Here is a 21,087-nt window from a genome sequence, read left to right as displayed (position 1 = left end):
GAATTAAATAAGGGTCAACGTTGTGGATGGAAACATGGTGACTTCTCTATACATTTGCACGAGTTAAACCGATAAAAAATTATACTCGCGGCGTGAAAAGGTTATTGTTAAATCTGTTATATTCTATGTAATTTCACCAAATGAACAATTTTTACGACGTTGTTGCTACGGTACAACATTCAACTATTTCCATCTACCGTTGCTCTCCAAATTTAAAAAGATGGGCTCGTCCGGGATTTGAACCCGGGACCTCTCGCACCCGAAGCGAGAATCATACCCCTAGACCAACGAGCCACGTCATAGAATAAGCTGATCAACATTCTTATCAAGTAAGAAGTTCCAGTTGATTTATCTCTTTTTTATTTTTATTTCTTTATTTCACCTTTATTTAACCAGGTAGGCAAGTTGAGAACACGTTCTCATTTACAATTGCGACCTGGCCAAGATAAAGCAAAGCAGTTCGACACATACAACAACACAGAGTTACACATGGAGTAAAACAAACATACAGTCAATAATACAGTAGAAGAATAAGTCTATATACAATGTGAGCAAGTGAGGTGAGATAAGGGAGGTGAAGGCAAAAAAAAGAGGCCATGGTGGCGAAGTAAATACAACATAGCAAGTAAAACACTGGAATGGTTGATTTGCAGTGGAAGAATGTGCAAAGTAGAGATAGAAATAATGGGGTGCAAAGGAGCAAAATAAATAAATAAATACAGTAGGGAAAGAGGTAGTTGTTTGGGCTAAATTATAGATGGGCTATGTACAGGTGCAGTAATCTATGAGCTGCTCTGACAGCTGGTGCTTAAAGCTAGTGGGGGAGATAAGTGTTTCCAGTTTCAGAGATTTTTGTAGTTCGTTCAAGTCATTGGCAGCAGAGAACTGGAAGGAGAGGCGGCCAAAGGAAGAGTTGGTTTTGGGGGTGACCAGAGAGATATACCTGCTGGAGCGTGTGCTACAGGTGGGTGCTGCTATGGTGACCAGCGAGCTGAGATAAGGGGGGACTTTATCTAGCACGGTCTTGTAGATGACCTGGAGCCAGTGGGTTTGGCGACGAGTATGAAGCGAGGGCCAGCCAACGAGAGTGTACAGGTCACAGTGGTGGGTAGTATATGGGGCTTTGGTGACAAAACGGATGGCACTGTGATAGACTGCATCCAATTTATTGAGTAGGGTATTGGAGGCTATTTTGTAAATGACATCACCGAAGTCGAGGATTGGTAGGATGGTCAGTTTTACAAGGGTATGTTTGGCAGCATGAGTGAAAGATGCTTTGTTGCGGAATAGGAAGCCAATTCTAGATTTAACTTTGGATTGGAGATGTTTGATGTGAGTCTGGAAGGAGAGTTTACAGTCTAACCAGACACCTAGGTACTTGTAGTTGTCCACATATTCTAAGTCAGAGCCGTCCAGAGTAGTGATGTTGGACAGGCGGGCAGGTGCAGGCAGCGATCGGTTGAAGAGCATGCATTTAGTTTTACTTGTATTTAAGAGCAATTGGAGGCCACGGAAGGAGAGTTGTATGGCATTGAAGCTCGCCTGGAGGGTAGTTAACACAGTGTCCAAAGAAGGGCCAGAAGTATACAGAATGGTGTCGTCTGCGTAGAGGTGGATCAGAGACTCACCAGCAGCAAGAGCGACATCATTGATGTATACAGAGAAGAGAGTCGGTCCAAGAATTGAACCCTGTGGCACCCCCGTAGAGACTGCCAGAGGCCCGGACAACAGACCCTCTGATTTGACACACTGAACTCTATCAGAGAAGTAGTTGGTGAACCAGGCGAGGCAATCATTTGAGAAACCAAGGCTGTCGAGTCTGCCGATGAGGATGTGGTGATTGATAGAGTCGAAAACCTTGTCCAGGTCAATGAATACGGCTGCACAGTATTGTTTCTTATCGATGGCGGTTAAGATATAATTTAGGACCTTGAGCGTGGCTAAGGTGCACCCATGACCAGCTCTGAAACCAGATTGCATAGCGGAGAAGGTATGGTGGGATTCGAAATGGTCGGCATTCTGTTTGTTGACTTGGCTTTCGAAGACCTTAGAAAGGCAGGGTAGGATAGATATAGGTCTGTAGCAGTTTGGGTCAAGTGTCCCCCCCTTTGAAGAGGGGGATGACCGCAGCTGCTTTCCAATCTTTGGGAATCTCAGACGACACGAAAGAGAGGTTGAACAGGCTAGTAATAGGGGTGGCAACAATTTCAGCAGATAATTTTAGAAAGAAAGGGTCCAGATTATCTAGCCCGGCTGATTTGTATGGGTACAGATTTTGCAGCTCTTTCAGAACATCAGCTGACTGGATTTGGGAGAAGGAGAAATGGGGAAGGTTTGGGGGAGTAGCTGTGGGGGGTGCAGTGCTGTTGACTGGGGTAGGGGTAGCCAGGTGGAAAGCATGGCCAGCCGTAGAAAAATGCTTATCGAAATTCTCAATTATAGTGGATTTGTCAGTGGTGACAGTGTTTCCTATCTTCAGTGCAGTGGGCAGCTGGGAGGAGATGTTCTTATTCTCCATGGACTTTACAGTGTCCCAGAAATGTTTTGAGTTTGTGTTGCAGGAAGCAAATTTCTGCTTGAAAAAGCTAGCCTTGGCTTTTCTAACTGCCTGTGTATATTGGTTTCTAGCTTCCCTGAAAAGTTGCATATCACGGGGGCTGTTCGATGCTAATGCAGAACGCCATAGGATGTTTTTGTGTTCGTTAAGGGCAGTCAGGTCTGGAGAGAACCAAGGGCTATATCTGTTCCTGGTTCTATATTTCTTGAACGGGGCATGCTTATTTAAGATGGTGAGGAAGGAATTTAAAAAAAAAATAACCAGGTATCCTATACTGACTGGATGAGATGAATATCTTTCCAGGATACCCCGGCCAGGTCGATTAGAAAGGCCAGCTCGCTGAAGTGTTTCATGGAGCGTTTGACAGTGATAAGTGGAGGTCGTTTGACCGCTGACCCATTACGGATGCAGGCAATGAGGCAGTGATCGCTGAGATCTTGGTTGAAAACAGCAGAGGTGTATTTAGAGAGCAGGTTGGTTAGGATGATATCTATGAGGGTGCCCGTGTTTACGGCTTTGGGGTGGTACCTGGTAGGTTCATTGATAATTTGTGTGAGATTGAGGGCATCAACCTTAGATTGTAGGATGGCTGGGGTGTTAAGCATGTTCCAGTTTAGGTCGCCTAGCAGCACGAGCTCTGAAGATAGATGGGGGGCAATCAGTTCACATATGGTGTCCAGAGCACAGCTGGGGGCAGAGGGTGGTCTATAGCAGGCGGCAACGGTAAGAGACTTGTTTTTAGAGAGGTGGATTTTTAAAAGTAGAAGTTCAAATTGTTTGGGAACAGACCTAGATAGTAGGACAGAACTCTGCAGGCTATCTTTGCAGTAGATTGCAACATTTACATTTTACATTTAAGTCATTTAGCAGACGCTCTTATCCAGAGCGACTTACAAATTGGTGCATTCACCTTATGATATCCAGTGGAACAACCACTTTACAATAGTGCATCTAACTCTTTTAAGGGGGGGGGGGGTTAGAAGGATTACTTTATCCTATCCTAGGTATTCCTTAAAGAGGTGGGGTTTCAGGTGTCTCCGGAAGGTGGTGATTGACTCCGCTGACCTGGCGTCGTGAGGGAGTTTGTTCCACCATTGGGGTGCCAGAGCAGCGAACAGTTTTGACTGGGCTGAGCGGGAACTGTACTTCCTCAGAGGTAGGGAGGCGAGCAGGCCAGAGGTGGATGAACGCAGTGCCCTTGTTTGGGTGTAGGGCCTGATCAGAGCCTGAAGGTACGGAGGTGCCGTTCCCCTCACAGCTCCGTAGGCAAGCACCATGGTCTTGTAACGGATGCGAGCTTCAACTGGAAGCCAGTGGAGAGAGCGGAGGAGCGGGGTGACGTGAGAGAACTTGGGAAAGTTGAACACCAGACGGGCTGCGGCGTTCTGGATGAGTTGTAGGGGTTTAATGGCACAGGCAGGGAGCCCAGCCAACAGCGAGTTGCAGTAATCCAGACGGGAGATGACAAGTGCCTGGATTAGGACCTGCGCCGCTTCCTGCGTGAGGCAGGGTCGTACTCTGCGAATGTTGTAGAGCATGAACCTACAGGAACGGGTCACCGCCTTGATGTTAGTTGAGAACGACAGGGTGTTGTCCAGGATCACGCCAAGGTTCTTAGCACTCTGGGAGGAGGACACAATGGAGTTGTCAACCGTGATGGCGAGATCATGGAACGGGCAGTCCTTCCCCGGGAGGAAGAGCAGCTCCGTCTTGCCGAGGTTCAGCTTGAGGTGGTGATCCGTCATCCACACTGATATGTCTGCCAGACATGCAGAGATGCGATTCACCACCTGGTTATCAGAGGGGGGAAAGGAGAAGATTAATTGTGTGTCGTCTGCATAGCAATGATAGGAGAGACCATGTGAGGATATGACAGAGCCAAGTGACTTGGTGTATAGCGAGAATAGGAGAGGGCCTAGAACAGAGCCCTGGGGGACACCAGTGGTGAGAGCACGTGGTGCGGAGACAGATTCTCGCCACGCCACCTGGTAGGAGCGACCTGTCAGGTAGGACGCAATCCAAGCGTGGGCCGCGCCGGAGATGCCCAGCTCGGAGAGGGTGGAGAGGAGGATCTGATGGTTCACAGTATCAAAGGCAGCCGATAGGTCTAGAAGGATGAGAGCAGAGGAGAGAGAGTTAGCTTTAGCAGTGCGGAGCGCCTCCGTGACACAGAGAAGAGCAGTCTCAGTTGAATGACTAGTCTTGAAACCTGACTGATTTGGATCAAGAAGGTAATTCTGAGAGAGATAGCAGGAGAGCTGGCCAAGGACGGCACGTTCAAGAGTTTTGGAGAGAAAAGAAAGAAGGGATACTGGTCTGTAGTTGTTGACATCGGAGGGATCGAGTGTAGGTTTTTTCAGAAGGGGTGCAACTCTCGCTCTCTTGAAGACGGAAGGGACGTAGCCAGCGGTCAAGGATGAGTTGATGAGCGAAGTGAGGTAAGGGAGAAGGTCTCCGGAAATGGTCTGGAGAAGAGAGGAGGGAACAACACCGCCCCCTTTGGCAGTTCTATCTTGTCTGAAAACGTTGTAGTTAGGGATGAAAATGTCCGAATTTTTGGTGGTCTTCCTAAGCCAGGATTCAGACACGGCTAAAACATCCGGGTTGGCATAGTGTGCTAAAGCAGTGAATAAAACAAACTTAGGGAGGAGGCTTCTAATGTTAACATGCATGAAACCAAGGCTATTACGGTTACAGAAGTCATCAAAAGAGAGCGCCTGGGGAATAGGAGTGGAGCTAGGCACTGCAGGGCCTGGATTCACCTCTACATCACCAGAGCAACAGAGGAGTAAGATAAGGGTACGGCTAAAAGCTATGAGAATTGGTCGTCTAGAATGTCTAGAACAGAGAGTAAAAGGACGTTTCTGGGGGCGATAAAATAGCTTCAAGGAATAATGTACAGACAAAGGTATGGTAGGATGTGAATACAGTGGAGGTAAACCTAGGTATTGAGTGATGAGAGAGATATTGTCTCTAGAAACATCATTGAAACCAGGTGATGTCATCGCATATGTGGGTGGTGGAACTGAAAGGTTGGATAAGGTAAGGTATATCATAGTCATGATTTGGCCAAATTAACGACAAATCACGTTCCTACGGTAATTTCAATCACAATACTCTATAATACTACTCATCTAAAGCTAATCTACACCCATTAAATGTAGCTTGCTGTTGTGTATTATTCAAGAATCACTCAGGCTTTTTGTCAACACTAGTACTATACAGTCTTGATTTGTTGTGCTAAACCGAGTTTATCAATGAGTTTGAATTATAATAATAGGCTACACAAAGGAGTTATGAGGTTAAACAGTTATTGAGCACAAAAGTGTCCACTATCGTGGTCATTTATTTTTTTATTTGTGGTGGTAATAGCATTGGTACAAGACAGTGTATTCCTGGAAGAAATACACACTGGTGTGTGTGAAGAAGTGTAGAGGAACAGAGGCTCACAACAGTTCAATTAACTTCTTTTTATATATCATACATAAGACGGTCTTAATATAATACAAAGGGCATTGTCATATACACAGCAAAGTCTTGACTAGATCTTACAATCTGTGGATACATGGACTTATCCTTTTCTCCATGCTGTTCAGTTTTATAGTGCATGTACAAATTTTTTATAAAATGTGAAATCAAAAATTTAAGGAAAATATATTCAAATGAAAATCAGAGGACTTGGGCTTCTGTAGGGTGAGGATATGTCAACAAGTACTCAAACATTTGTGTGAAACCCACAAACAGCCTTATTGAAAATGGAACCACTTTTTCCCCAACCATGTGCTTCTCATACAACCAAAAAGTAAAGTCTGTGGATGTACATGCACTTACAATATACCCTGTAAAAATTAAGGTTTGAAGATCTAGCTTTCCCTGTTTGATTCAAACCCTACCTCATAGTGTTGTCCTGATGTAGTCAAGTACCTCTGCCCAGAGGCCACGTTACACCACTGACTAAGAAAACTGAGATCTTGCCCACTGAACGGTCACCAAATTGACAAACATAATCAACATACCAGCAGGAGCAAGGTAGTGAGTTCTATAATTCCTTTATTAAAAAAATATAAATATATACATAAATTCTATTTCCACTATTAAAAAGGGGCTGCATTTCATGACAACTGCTCTAGATCAGAGGTCAATCAGCATGATCTGAAACAGGCTCACACTTAAGAGGTTTTTTAAATCTTTATTTTGGAATGTTTAGTACCAGTATGAGTGTCAGCAAAACCACTGGCAGTTTCTGAGTCTCAAAAATCATGGAGGGGTATGAAAAATGATTGTGATTATAACCTAAACATTCAGATAAAATTTAAATATCATTACAGGTAGCTTTACATTTGAGTTTGTGGTTATACCAAACATGATTTTTCCTCGTGATGGTCTCTCCCCTGAACTATGACAATAGAAGTGTCCTGCGGTCTGTGTGTAACTAAGAAGGCTGTTATGAGCAGGACTTTGGTCTTGTTACTTTCCAGAGTAAAAATTAAAAACATTAAAAAAGCACTTCAAAATCCCTGATATAAAATAAAATGAACAAAAATGCCTCTACTAACGGTAGAGTTCTACAGACATGCATGTCTGCCAAAGTTGCACACATGCTCAGGACATTAGCAAGAGGGCTGACTGGTACCCTTCCCATTTGAATAGGACCAGGCTCACAAGGAGGTGCACTTCCAAATCACTTAGAAAATCATATTTACTGCAATTGTCTGTACACTGCCAGGGTAATGAGACTACAATAGTCTTGAGTTTTATGGCAGTAGCTAGCATGTTGCCAAATTATGTATGAAAGGCAGCAAAACCCTTTAAAATAGTATAAGTGGGAGAAATGCAGAAATAGAATGCAGTGGTCTACGTTGAACCATCAGCTTTTAATTCTGCTACTCCGGAGCCTGCAGAGTAACTACCAATGTCTCTATACATACCAAGGTTAAAAGAGACTCCCAAAAATAATCTACCAATTAATATGGAAACAGGTTTGGGAAAAACATAGAAATCAAATCTGTTTAGAATATACGGTAGCTAACAGTTGTTGAACTTAACGGTTTCCAGTTTTGCTAAAGCAATATATTGCAGCGGTTTTGTATTGACGTTAAAATAAGATCTTGATAAACTGAGTCAAAAGTGGTGAACTGCTACATTATTGGTTACAGACACCTAATATGCTATAAAACTGCTTTGGTATAAAAAAAATATCCAAAGGGGAAATAAATTCTTGTAAAATTCACAGCATAATTTGAGGAGAAAGAAAGGCAGTCACTTAACATTTTTTTCCCTCTTCAGTTTCCGTGTTTAAGATGGAGACATTTGTGCAGGTGTTCAGATGAGGAACTACATGCAAACGGGGGAAAAAAATGGAAAAAAGGGATTTTATTTTTTTTCACCACAAAATCCTTAAACTGTGAACAAGATTTGAAGGAAGTAATGTTTAGGAGATTGGTGTGTACAAGAAGACCCTGTAACGTGGGGCCCCATAGATGAGAAATCTTTGTAGAGAAAGGCCTCAAATCTTCATTCTTAAATGACCCTTTTCTATAATTTTTATTCTCCTTAAACAATTAAGGGCTGTCTACAGATAAAAATAGTGGAAAGCCATCTTAATTCAAATGATAATATCCAGCTCCGACCCATTCCAAGTCCATGAGTCGTAAGGCCAAAAGGTTATCTGAGAACCAGCCACTGACTGAACCAGTCTTCCTCACGCTGGGCCGGACCCTTTTCTTCTCCAGAGCCCATCTCTGCTCTCTCGTCTGTGCCAGGCCAGGACCAGCTCACCAGGCCCCCAGGGGGCCAGCACTCCCCCCCGACATCTTTCACCTGCAGGGTATCCCCTCCACTGTCTGGGCCAGCGCACACTATAGGAACTCCACTGCTATGTGCTCCCCTCTCACAGAGTTACACAATACTGACAGACAACACGAAATATCACCGCAAACACTTTCCTCCTGGTCAAGCTAAAGGTTTTAAAAGCAGCTCTTCTGTGAAAATTCACTTTAAAAAAGGGTAAAACAATCAACAACCTGTGGAAGAAAAATGTCAGAAATTCCAGTTTGAAATAAGAGGATGTGTTAGCATTTCATTAGACAGCTACCTGTAAAACTGCTTCAACTTCATCCCCAAATGCTCACCAGTAGATTTTGCCACCTAATACCAGATGGTGGTTATTTGTTACATGAATTTTGTGAAATGGTAGATGGATGCCTCAATTTTACTATGCTTATTCTGCAACATTATCATGTGCCTAATGATTGCAAAAAGAAAAATGACAGAAATCACATTCTTTTAACAAAGGGTTTTCTCTTTAGTAGCGGTTGAGTGATATCTCCCTTCTGACGTGAGCAGCTTTTGTTCGACACACCTGTTGTAAAAAACACCACCTTAAAAATGACGCACAGGGGGAACACAGCCAAATGTCAGTGCAGTCACGAGCTGGCCATGGAACTCTGCTGCACACACACTCCAGTCATGGGAGACTCCTCCCGGTCCATGCCCTGCCTCAAGCCCAGGTGGCCCTCCGGTAGGTAGTGAGCCGGCCCCGTGTTTGTGCCCATGGGGTAAGCGGGGTGGGCAGCCATGCCTGTCTCCTGCCGGGGATTCGAGAAGGCGCCCATCCCCATGCTCAGCCCGCCATGATGCCCAAAAGGCAGGTGGCGGAGCTGGTAGGCCTGGTTGCCGTGATTCCCAGTGGAAGAGGAAGATGTGGAGGAAGAGGAGGCAGAGGAAGACAGGGAGGTCATGGACAGATGGCCATGCACCACCTCCATGGAGTCTTGTGTGGAGGAGCTGTGTGTGGGGGAGGTGTAGTGCCGCGGGCGGGGCCGTGTGGCCATCACCTGCCCGTGGTGATGATGGGGGTGGGAGTGGGGGTGCAGGGCCTTGGGGTGCTGAGGGGGGACGTGGAAGGTGGTCTCCTGGACTGGGTGGGTCTCTCCGGTCACCGGCTCTGGTCCGACCCCACCTCCCCACACCAATGGGGGAGGGTAAGGCTTTCTTGCCTGTCAGTGCACCACAGAGAAATCAATTAATGTCTCTCGTACAAGCTCCGACTTTGCTGATCGCTACTTTGAGGAAAAATGTACTTACTATGACTGGTGTGGTTGTCCCACCTAGCTATCTTAAGATGAATGCACTAACTAAGTTGCACTGGATAAGAGCGTCTGCTAAATGACTAAAATATGAAATGCTCCTTGGAAAATGTTACAATTAAAATCCCAGTGCATTTAATTACACTTAAATAATATTGACTACATTAGGACTTACAACAGGTAGTCTATTGATTAATTAGCTTATTCAAATGAATGACAAAGACATGTCACCTGTGGACAGAGGGTGTCACCGTCGATGGCTGGCATTACTGCCCCAAAGTGCCCTCCACTGTGTAGGTGGTGATGGGTGGGGTCTGACCTCGCTCTACCACTGGTACTTGTCCCAGACGACCCTCCTGCAAGAGAAGACGGCACAACTTCAGACTAAGTCCATCACACTCAAAGACAATGCAAAAATGACTGAACATAGAAAAGGTTGAAAATACTTTAAGCACCACCATCGGTTTGGTTTCCCACCAGTGCACTGAAAAGGGACAACTGAGACAACCGCAATATTCAGAGGAGAGATAGAGGGTCGATTGAGCCAGGGAGTGTTACCTGAGCTGGAGGAGGTGCTGGAGGTGGTTCCAGAGGACTGGGACTGCTCCAGCGCTGGGCTGGTAGACACACTGCTGCTCGTGTTGGTCCCCTCGTCTGCAGTCTTCTTGAAGAAGCTGTGCTGCAGGGCGTAGTAGGGCTGGATGCGGCTCTTGGGGTCATAGTCCAACATCCGAAGGATCAGGTCCTTGAACTTCAAATAGTCAGCAACAGCATGGCCAGACTCCCCCGCCCGCCGGCCACCTGGACCACCGGCCTCTACACCCATGATGGAGTGGAGCTTCCGAGAGGCTGGAGGCTTATACTGCTCAGAGGAGAGACGAGGGGGAGACACAGGGAGGGATTGTCAGGTACTTGAACCTGAATACACAACACTACTAAAAGCCAATGTTAGGACACCACATTGAGAAGGGAACTACAGCAGACTCACCCTTTTGCCATCTTTGGTCTTCTTAACACTCCATGTGCCATCCGATAGCTTCTCAAAGAACTTCCTGGCTTTTGGGGCTAGGTCCATAATGTGATTGGGGGGGATACCAAGAACTTCAACTATCTTATTCATCTGGTCCACCTGAGAATTATAGAACAGAACAAATATCGCCATGGATTAAATGTTAATTGCATGTATCAAATTTATTCACTCAAAGTTGGCTATATTTAAAACAACCTCCAGCTAGTCAGTCAAGCACACTGTACCTCGTTGGCTCCACTGAAGAGGGGCTCCCCAGTGTGCATCTCCACCAGGATGCAGCCAAGGGACCACATGTCGATGGCCAGGTCATAGGGCATGCCCAGCAGCACCTCTGGGGAGCGGTAAAAACGACTCTGAATGTACTGGTATATCTGAGGAAGGAGAAAGAGTCAACCACAACCCATTCTTATCAATATCATTATAGACATCAGCGTTACAACAATCTTGAAAACAGAACATATGGCAGAGGTATACAGAATATACGCAAAAAATGAGACTTGTGCAAGATACAAGGTTAAACTCTTTTGGACCAAGACAATAAGTAGATTAGCATACCCTCTGTCCCAGTTGGCAGGAGCTGCCAAAGTCCACTATCTTGATGGCGCTCCTCTTGGGGTTGCACAGCAGGATGTTCTCTGGCTTCAGGTCACAGTGGATGATGCTGAGCTCGGGTGTGGCCAGGAACAGCAGCGCAGTGCAAAGCTGCTGAGCAAACTTCCTGGTCAGGTTGAGAGAGACACCACGGAAGTTGGTGTTTCGCAGCAGGTCGTACAGGTTGTATGAGAGCATCTCAAACACCAGGCAGAGGTGGTTCCGAAACATGAAGTGACGTTTCAGGTGAACTACATGACAGGAGAAATAGTGTGAGTCAGGTGTGGCTGATACACATTCAAGAGAGATTAGTTTAAAACATGACAGTGCACCATAATGGCTTGTACAACAGAGAAGCACTAGAGTGCATTACCTATGTAGTATTTCATCTCAGTGTCATGTTTGTTCATGAGCTCTAGGAGGCGCACTTCAATCTGGGCTTGATTGAGAAAAGCTTTCTTGTTCTTGATGATCTTGATGGCAACCCACTCCTGCTCTACACGGTCATAAGCTTTTACAACCTACAGCAATCCAAAAGAGAGAAAAAACACCAACATATTTTCTTGTTGTTTTATTAAGCACTAGCTGCCCAAGTGCTCAAAATGAGAGCAATTTCCAAAGTTGATCATGGGAATAATCATTTATAAAAGTGTACCTGTCCAAATGACCCTTTGCCTATCAAGGAGTCAATCTCATAGCGGTCCATCCACTTCTCCCCATTCTTGACAATGTAATCGTAGTTGTCATCGTCGTAGCCATCATTGAAGACCTTCCTCTCTTTCTTGTGACTGGAGTCTTCACCCTGACCTGTTTGGTGCCGTCGCTTCTTTTTTGCATAATAGACCTAAAGTCCAGGAAAGAAACCAAATACAGACATGAGCTTATGTACTTCCTGATCTAACTGAGAATATGAAAAATATTCTAAACTTGCATTGTTTGTTACATCTGCAATTCAAACACTCAAATATGAAATTTTGTGACAATTGCAGTACATTGAACAGCAGAAACCAGTCTCACCTCATTGATCTGTTTATAGGTTTTGATAAGGTCTATAGAGAGCTTCCGCAGGGGAGCCAAAGTAGGGTCACGAAAGCACTGGGGCATGTGCCTCTGTAACAACAAATCACACCAAAAAAAACCATGATCTCTGACAACACAAAAAATATTTCTTACATTTTTCAATCGAAATGACAGGCTAGTTAAAGTTCTGATTTCTATTGTGCACGTGTGTGTATTAAAAAGTGTATGATTTTATACATTTTTTAACGTTTGTGTCTAACAAATTGAAAGGTTTCTGTGTTGCTTGTATACCGGGTTGGCAGTGAGCTGTTGCGTTTGGTCGCTGTACGGTAGGACCGCAGCAGCTTGGTCAGTGCTCGGCTGGTGGCGGTCACTGTACTGCTGGTGCGTATGGGGCATTGGAGCAGCCATCTGAAGACCAGCAGCGTGGAAAGAAAAAGAGGGCGCAAGCCGGACGGACGAAGGTTTGCATGCTGAAGTCTCTCCTCCTGAAAGAAATCAACATTGACATGAATTAACACTGAAATTGTAAAAAAAATTATACATTATACAAACTTCCCCTGAAGTAGTGACAACTCAATAAAATTTTCCAGACTGATTTCTGTCAATGGAAGGTTTCCTGCCTTGACAAACTGATCTAAAATACCACTTCAAGAGGTCTAGAAGTGTAAGACACTTCAGCACACTGACCTTTAACCCTTACTATGCAGTATGAAGCTCAATGATTATCTACAATTCGATGTTGATAAATTCAAACTTTTATTTAACTAGGCAAGGGTGATATATTCTAACTAACATGTTACGGTCAGTGTAATTTACCTCATACATTGACATGAGTAGGAAGACATACAGGCCCATGAAATTACTGTTAAATAGTCCTATTATTCAAATGATATATGGTATGTTTGTTGTATTAGCTTCCATGAGGGCCTCTTTGTATCAAATGGAAGTTCTTGGCTTATACTTGTAATAACACAAAATATCTGTGCCCTTGTACATTGTGTAAAGGCAAAAAAATAAAATAAAAAAATAACACATACATATATACACACATAAAAACATGTTCATATGGTAAAGAAAATATAGGCATTTATATTTTCATTAGCCTTTTTGTGGGGGGGGGTGCTGTAAAATATGTACTTTTAAATCAGGAATAAAAAGGAAATATCAATACACCCTGGGAAGTAAATCATCCTTCTCTTTATGTGAAAAGGAATCAGAAAATTATTACATAGCTTGTTCATCTATCAGCATCTCTCACCAGAAAACACAATTCACCAGCGCTACACAGTAACCACTATTCAGAATCCCAGCAACAGCACCTAATTAGCATAGCCTATCACCACAGAGATACAGCGTGATTTGGCAAGCCCATCAACGCACAGGCCAATCACAACGCAGTATGCAAATAACCTACTTTTGTTGCCAGGGCAGAGCAGCTCCCATTTTCCAATGAGAAACCAAGAAATAAACAAGAAATAAAATTGAACTTTGGCACACTTAGAGGCCGCTTTCAGCACACTAGAGCCTGGCAGCAAAATAGCAGCACAGCCCAAAACCTGCACTCCATCTGAGAGCACTAGAGACAGAGCTGACCCAGCTGTGGAGGAACAAACATATCCAGACAGATAGATATTAGAAAAACCTTTGAAATAAAAATGTACAGTAGCTAGTGCAGGAGAATCCAGTTTAGAATTATACAATTGTAATATGCAATTTCTGACATGTCATACTTACAATAATAAAACATGTATTAGGTATAACTGATTGTGGGGGTGACCTCAGAATCTGACAAAAACTAATATGGTAGCCTATTCTAACCCTACTACTTAATCACGATAAGTAGTACAGTACTATACTTTATAAATTGTGACATATGTATAATATTGTACATTTAATATTATATAGGCCTTTGTATAATTATGTACTATTATTATATCTGGGGCTGGTCAGTTCACACTTGTCCTTTGTGTAATTGTTCAACAAAGCTTGCCAGTTGTTCGAGCATGCTTCCAAGCTCACTAAATGCAAAAGACTAGTCCAAGGATGACTGGCATTTCTTTCCTTCTTCTCCACTTTCTTGGCTGACATCTTGAGGTGCACCATGGTTCTATTTTAAACTTCACTCCATTTCATGTAATCCCAATTCCAAATTGTAAACTTAATAATGCAACCAAAATTCCAGGGAGAATGCACTGTAATGGTCGAGAGGAACACGACAAGGCAGTGGTAATCAAGAATTGAAAGAGACTGAATTTGAACATGTGGAAAGTCTAATAAATAATATAACTCTATTGTGACTGACATCATTTATGGTGGAAATGTCTTCATGTGCAATTTGCTTTGCACCGACAGACAACTGAAAGTTGTTTTTGAAGTAAGCAGGTAATTTATTTAATAATTGAAGTATTATGTTTCATGTATATTTCTGATTGACAAGATATGGTTAGGCTGTGGGGGGGAATTAAGAAGAGTGCCTCCTCCCCACGAAAGATAAAATATGTCAGTTATTGCAGCTAACCTGGATGCATCGTCTCCTGTAAAATGTCATATCATCCTGGAAGGAGAGTCCAGCAGCAAACCACAACCCACTATAAAGAACAAAAAGGAGATAAGTATCATTCATTGACTGTGCATTTTAGGTGGGATTTACTTTCCAAAAGAACAAAAACTTGACGGAAAAAATAGGGAGGAAAAATACCAAAACATTGCAAAGGCAAGGGCAAAAAATTGAAACTACTGGATAGTAAAATGCACATATCTTGTAAATTTAGAAAACTATAATCACTCCAACAATCACCTTTTCCCAGTCAGTCTGGTTAATCTCAGTGAACCAATGATTCTCAACATGCCTAACACAAATAACCTTATAAATCTATGATGTATGAGGCTGTTGACTTTTTGCAAGAACAGTTCAGAAACATGGTTTCACACCAAAACAGGTGCCACCCGAACAAGCAGGTCAAATCAGCTTGACCATTGTTGTGACCTAGTAAAACTAGAGATCTCCTCTCAGAATGTCTTTAGTCATTGTCAAAGTTCTGGAGTTTCATTAACTTTATATACACATGTCATGAAGATGACCCGAATGACTCAACAGCAACTAGCTAATAAAATATTACATTATGTATAGACAGTGAGCTTAAGTAGTTTTAGTGTGGGAATGCTTGCTAAATATGATATGCAGTACAAGCCCACATTGCAACGCAAAAGTGTTTTGAACACAAACTGTACACCATTTAAATTATTCAGAACTGTGCATATAAAGTAAAGATAATGCTTCCAACTGTACCACTAAGGATAACCAAGGTAATTGCTTGTGAAGCATAAACGATCGAAACATTCCGTTTTCAGGACCGTCTTCTGAACAGTTCCTTTCATGACTATGGAGTTTAAGCATGAACACAGGCCTATCTACATGGAAATATAGTTTAATTTCGAATTTTAAGTGTTGTATGTAACTTCATATCTAACTGTCTACCCTATAACATTTTTTATTTATTAAAAATATTCAGTTTTGCTACATACTTGCACACTCAAAACGGCCTGTCATCAATTCAAAATAAGGAATTGTTAACTGTTAGCTAGCTACTCACAGGTGATGGAGTATTTCTCGCCATGGTTGGAATTTCGAAAGCAAATCATCAGTTTAGCCTTCTCGAGAGCAGTTGTCGGTGGCAGTCTGGCTTCGTCTACAATGACAAATACTACATAGCTAGCTTACTCAGTAGCTAACGTTACCCATCTAGCTTTGGTACGTTAAGGCAAGCAATCCGTTTCCTCACGCCAGTGAGTGCAGTGACGATGTCTTCTGCGAGTGATCTGTATGGGCCTAACGTTAGCTTACTAGCCAGCTACGTTAGATGACCAGTTAGCGAGTTAGTTAACTAGCAAGCCAATAACGCTGGTTATGGGCCCTAATTGTTAACTGGCTAACGATCGTATATTCAAACGTTTGCTACCACGTTATCTTGCGCCCAACTTTCTAACAGGTTAACGTAAGCTAGCTACGGTAGTTAACGCGTCAGCTTTGCTTGCCCATAAATACTTAACGTTAGCTGGCTGTGAACTTACGTTAACACTTTGACGTAACGTTAGCCGCTAGATAATATTAGCTAACGTTAGTTACAACTAAAGGACAATGCTGTTAGATTTTTTTTTAGCTAACTAGCTAGGTTTAAAAAATGTTAGGTGTACCTAGATCCAGAGCGCTAACGTTAGCTAGCGAATCTGTACTGGCTAATGTTAGCAACATTCTTACGACATCCGGCCAATGCAATGGTTGCTGCTGATCGTTAGCTAGATGACCGTAAGTTACATTAGCTAATTACCACCCATGTAACGTTAGCTACCTTTTTTACACAACACACATAGTCAGCTTCATACACGGGCTCACCTCTGATGGCACGATCTTCATTTAAAGTCAATTAACCTGTATGATAGGGCAACTTATCCAGCTTGAGCTTCTCCGCCCCCACTGTCGTCGGCTAAGTTAAGTCAGTCACAGTCAACCTAATTCCCGAAACGCGAAGGTGAAAAGTCTTCTCCACTGGCAAACCAAGTAAAAAAAAATGGCCATCCAAGTAAAACTTCTTGACGATCAAATGCGTCCCCAACCAACAAAATTTGTTATCCACCCAACTTCGACTAGCATCAGCTGACGACTAGCGCCAGCTAGCTATCTAGTTGACTAAACGAACGTGGCTACTATTAACTAGCGACGGTTAGCCAGTTAGCTAACACGATTCTGTAGCTAGGAATTCAAACGCTAAATAAAAGGTAGCTACATTCAAATTGTTCCGTTTTCTTGCAAGCTCACCACGGGAAACACGGACGTAGGCATCCATAACGAAAAATAATGAAGACCCCAAAATATGAAACCAATATCATGCCCTAAGATACACGCTTATTTTGGACAAAAAAATGTATGTCAATTTTCACAAAATGGCGCGCGTCCCAAACCTGCGCAGTGAACCGGCCCGGTAGACCAGAAACACTGGCAACTATAAGTGCGGCTCCCACTAGATATATTTAAACTATGCTAAATCATTTGCCTTTTACTTGTCCTAATCCGATCCATTCGACGCATCGTTTTCAACACAAATGTCAAAGGTATATCCAGTGATTGCATTATTCCGGCGGGAAGGGACAACATTTGAAAAGACTCTGACAAAATGGCGATTGCCTGAGTTGTTACTATGACAACTGTCAATCAATCTATCAAATCCCCGGATGAACCAATGGCGAGGATAATTCAACCATAGATTAAACGTTGTATGCTGTCAATCAATCAGTAATTCTAATGAATAAATTGTCTCAATTGAATTATAACATTCTAAAGTAGAATACAATAATCTAGATAGGATTTCTAAATTCGAAAAAAATGCATGAATAGTTAGTTGTGTTGCAGGAATTTGCCAAACTTTATTGCATCCATGTTTGAGACAGTAATAAAACTGTATGACTGCAATAGCACATTTTCAGAAAATGAAATGCAAGACATACAGACCTAGTCTTTTTTACAGTCAGACTTGACATCATGATTCCTGAGTATAAACAAGCTGTGTGATATTGTTGCATAGAAGAACCCATCTGTAAAGTACATTCCTGATCAGGACAGCAGACTAGCTGTATAAAGGGCATCCACATTTTATTTATCTTTAGCCTATATTGTATGGCTGTCAGCTTAAAGGTTCTCTAAGGTTCTATGAACTCAGTTTTGCAAAACTTGACTCTTGACATGAATTTACTAGTAACATTTAACATGTGACAAGATATTCATAAATCAGATCAAACTACTGAAAGCAACCTGATTGAAATATCCAAGTGGGATCTTATTAGTAACATTTTTAATCTCTGAATGATGATGAAGCAAATCCTTGTGCTATGTTCTTTGGCCAATGGATGGCAGCATACATCCTTTCTATGTGCCGTTCTGGATTTCTGATTATCATGGTCCTGTGTGATTCTGAATTGACTTACCAGTGCCCTGCTATTAGTGTTGAGGAATGCCTAATAGTGGTCCAATTGTAAAATATGGATTTATGGATGATACGAATGAATAGCGACTGATTCTCTGGGATTTTGGGGTGTATATGTACCTATTCTCAAAGATATCTGATGGCGATACTTTTTATGATGTATTGTGAGCAGAATGACAGAGCCAACAAAACATTCTTTAACATGAGTCTTCAAAATGTAGGCTACACTTTATTTTAAACAAAAGTACAAAAACAAAAGCCAGTATTTACAATACTTGCATGGCAATATTTACCCTCTTTGGTCTTATTTCCAATTTGTTGGTTTCACATTAACTACAACGTAGGACACAAACAGCAAGCTGACAGTATGAGATATGTGGTAAATCTCATAGAAATCTACAGAAGGCTCAAAATCCACAGAAGGCTTACATTATAATTATTATTGTCAAATAACTGCAAGAAATTACTATCAATTGTTCAGTACCTTTAAAGCTAAGTGGTTAAATTTGTGAGAATAATTGAATATAACTAACAGAGATGCTAACCTTGTAATCTTGAACAATATAAATAGCTAAAAATAACCAAAACAAATCACATTTACATCTAGGTCTGATATATTTGCAGGTTCAGTAAATGCTACTCATAACCCTGACCTAAGTTGTGAAGTATGCAACTGCTGGACAACTTGTCTCTTTACACATAAAAAATGACATAAAAGCACAGAATTTAACACTATGAATACAACTGAGATAAGACATATTCTGTAATGTAGTGGTTATGTCCAAACTAAACACAACCCACTGATACACAAACAGATGGTCAGAGTGTACTGCATGCCTAACAGCATCACTCAATCTCCTGATACTTTTGATGGCAAAAATGTACAAAAAACAAACAGGAACCATGTAACATGTCATGAAATAATTTGTACAACAGATCTTCTACTTCCTGCAATGCAAAGTGATGCATCTTGGTATAATGCTTAACTCATATTACGTTACAACTAAAGCTAGTTATGTAGCCTATACCCTTCCCTTAGCCCTTTCATTAAAATATTCAACAGTTTATTTTTCCAATGGAGACTACACAAAATGGCAGTGTATGTTCCATAAAAAATTGACAAAATGTATTGACTGCGTTCGGTTGTGTTAATGGGTGTTTGGTTGTGTTGATGATATGGAACTGAGATGGAACAGCGGTGAAGACCTTCAGATCCTCTATAATGCATTGAGGGTCAGGGAGGTATAGGTCAATGCACACATCCTTACAGAAAAGGCATCTGGTCCAGTAGTTATTCTAATAGCAATAACGTTAATTAAATCCAAGCCAAACACTCCAATTGGCATTTTTCTCAATTTGACCAAATCCTTCTTAACCAACACTTGAAACAAAAACTATTACAAAGGAAAGTTAACACATTTTATCCATAGCGCAGACAATTTAGGCTTATGTACAACACATATCCTTTCATTTAGACAGTTTTTTTCTTTCAATATTCAGAGGAAATAAAGTTTTGTGGATAAGTCCAAATCCAAATGGTCTTCATCCAGTTCAATGCCCCCTTTTCAAATTTTAACAGAAGTGAGCAAAAGCTTCTAGTTGCCGCTTCCGCACTGCAGAAAAATTGTGATGATGTTAACGGCATCTTTTAATCTAAAACATAAGAAGTAAATATTATAATATACAGTAATAGACGTGTTTTTCAAGACATGTTCTTTACCTTTTTTTTCTCTCATTCTTTAAACATTCCTTTTCTTTACACCTCAACTTTCTGGCTGTTTTCCTCCAGCTTCTCCTCTATTTTCTCCTCCAGTTTCTTGCTCTCCTCAGTGGATCCATCCTCCTTCTCACCAGTCTTCCAGCTGCCTTGCCTTTTAACACAAATCAGGTTGTTTAACACAAATCACAGCCCTCCAATAATAATACATACATCACCATAACATGCTATATATGAATGGAATGGCATTTTGATTTAATTAACTTACTTGGATTTCTTCAGGTACAGCCAGTATGCTAGACCCACAACTACAGTGGCCAGGAGCAGACCAACAATAACTCCCACCACCAACTTTGTTGTGTCACTGTCATCTGATGAGCCTGTAAAGGCACAGAGAGAGAGGAGAAACATCAGAAACAAGGAGTGAACATTCTGCAAATTAAGAGACTGCAAAAAATAAATTTGCGTATGTATAAACAGGGTTAGGTAGGTTACTTTCGGAATGTAATCTGATACAGTTACGAGTTACCTGTCCAAAACTGTAATCGATAACGTAACTTTTGGATTACCCAAACTCAGTAATGTAATCTGAATACTTACTTTTTGATTACTTAACTTTTAAGAGGCATTAGAAGAAGACAAAAAGGATCGATCAAACGCATTTGGTGTGTCATCATTAGTGGTCTCTGACCAGAGATGGACGTATTTCAATTACTTTTGAGTATTTTGTATTTCACCAGCCTGAACTACTACATCCAATGTATTTGGTAACAATATACTTTCGAGACCTGTATTACAAAAAAATATATATATACTTTTCTATACCATTTATTTTATAGTGGTTCACAATTTTGTGTCCCTCTTTCATCCTGCATTGGTATCAGAAGTCTGCTGACAATGGTGTGATAAGAGTGTCTGATAAATGACCAAAAATGTAAATGTAAAAATGAACACTTGCAAAACACTTACATTTTGGTCATTTAGCAGACACACTTATCCAGAGCGACTTACAGTCAGTGCATTCAACTAAGGTAGATAAACAACAACAACATATCACAGTAATGGCAAGTAAAACACTCAGGTGGAACAAACTTGAGTCCCAA

At 41.9% G+C, this 21,087-nt stretch overlaps 2 protein-coding genes and 1 non-coding gene across 12 annotated transcripts in view; all 3 read right to left on the bottom strand.

Annotated features, from left to right (window-relative positions):
- Positions 1-222: 222 nt before the first annotated feature.
- On the bottom strand, positions 223-294 carry trnap-cgg (transfer RNA proline (anticodon CGG)). The gene has a single exon. It is a non-coding gene; the product is annotated as a tRNA-Pro (tRNA).
- A 5,718-nt stretch (positions 295-6,012) lies between these two features.
- LOC139548100 (dual specificity tyrosine-phosphorylation-regulated kinase 1A-like) lies at positions 6,013-17,478 on the bottom strand. 4 transcript variants are annotated; one of them, XM_071357461.1, is made up of 13 exons: positions 16,683-17,478; positions 15,883-15,978; positions 14,808-14,877; positions 12,578-12,774; positions 12,284-12,376; positions 11,922-12,110; positions 11,640-11,787; positions 11,231-11,517; positions 10,900-11,046; positions 10,634-10,774; positions 10,204-10,507; positions 9,877-10,001; positions 6,013-9,555 (listed from the first exon to the last, which is right to left on the bottom strand). In XM_071357461.1, the coding sequence occupies exons 3-13, from the start codon at positions 14,815-14,817 to the stop codon at positions 8,983-8,985; spliced, it is 2,214 nt and encodes a 737-aa protein (XP_071213562.1). In that variant the 5' UTR covers positions 14,818-14,877; positions 15,883-15,978; positions 16,683-17,478; the 3' UTR covers positions 6,013-8,982. The 4 variants fall into 4 exon arrangements, with proteins under 4 accessions (XP_071213562.1, XP_071213565.1, XP_071213561.1 ...); XM_071357464.1 differs by lacking the exon at positions 14,808-14,877; XM_071357460.1 differs by lacking the exon at positions 15,883-15,978.
- A 998-nt stretch (positions 17,479-18,476) lies between these two features.
- Positions 18,477-21,087, bottom strand: part of LOC139548099 (CD166 antigen homolog A-like) — a 70,915-nt gene continuing 68,304 nt past the window's right edge. For 5 of the 7 annotated variants that reach the window (XM_071357453.1, XM_071357454.1, XM_071357457.1 and 2 more), the window contains 3 exons: positions 20,253-20,364; positions 19,988-20,138; positions 18,477-19,880 (listed from right to left, as the gene is read on the bottom strand). In XM_071357453.1, coding sequence (XP_071213554.1) covers positions 20,024-20,138; positions 20,253-20,364 — 227 coding nt within the window. In that variant the 3' untranslated portion in view covers positions 18,477-19,880; positions 19,988-20,023. Of the gene's footprint in view, positions 19,881-19,987; positions 20,139-20,252; positions 20,365-21,087 lie in introns of those variants that run through there. The other 2 variants (XM_071357455.1, XM_071357456.1) reach the window with 1 other exon arrangement.

The sequence above is a fragment of the Salvelinus alpinus genome, chromosome 21 (genome assembly GCF_045679555.1).
Source record: "Salvelinus alpinus chromosome 21, SLU_Salpinus.1, whole genome shotgun sequence".
Lineage (NCBI taxonomy): Eukaryota > Metazoa > Chordata > Actinopteri > Salmoniformes > Salmonidae > Salvelinus > Salvelinus alpinus.
This window is presented reverse-complemented; position numbering and strand designations above follow the sequence as displayed.

Coding starts and splice junctions, on each gene's coding strand:
- LOC139548100 (XM_071357461.1), bottom strand. Junction 11,518..11,639: donor TGAGATGAAATACTACATAG/GTAATGCACTCT, acceptor CCTGTCATGTAG/TTCACCTGAAACGTCACTTC. Junction 10,775..10,899: donor TCTTCAGTGGAGCCAACGAG/GTACAGTGTGCT, acceptor TATAATTCTCAG/GTGGACCAGATGAATAAGAT.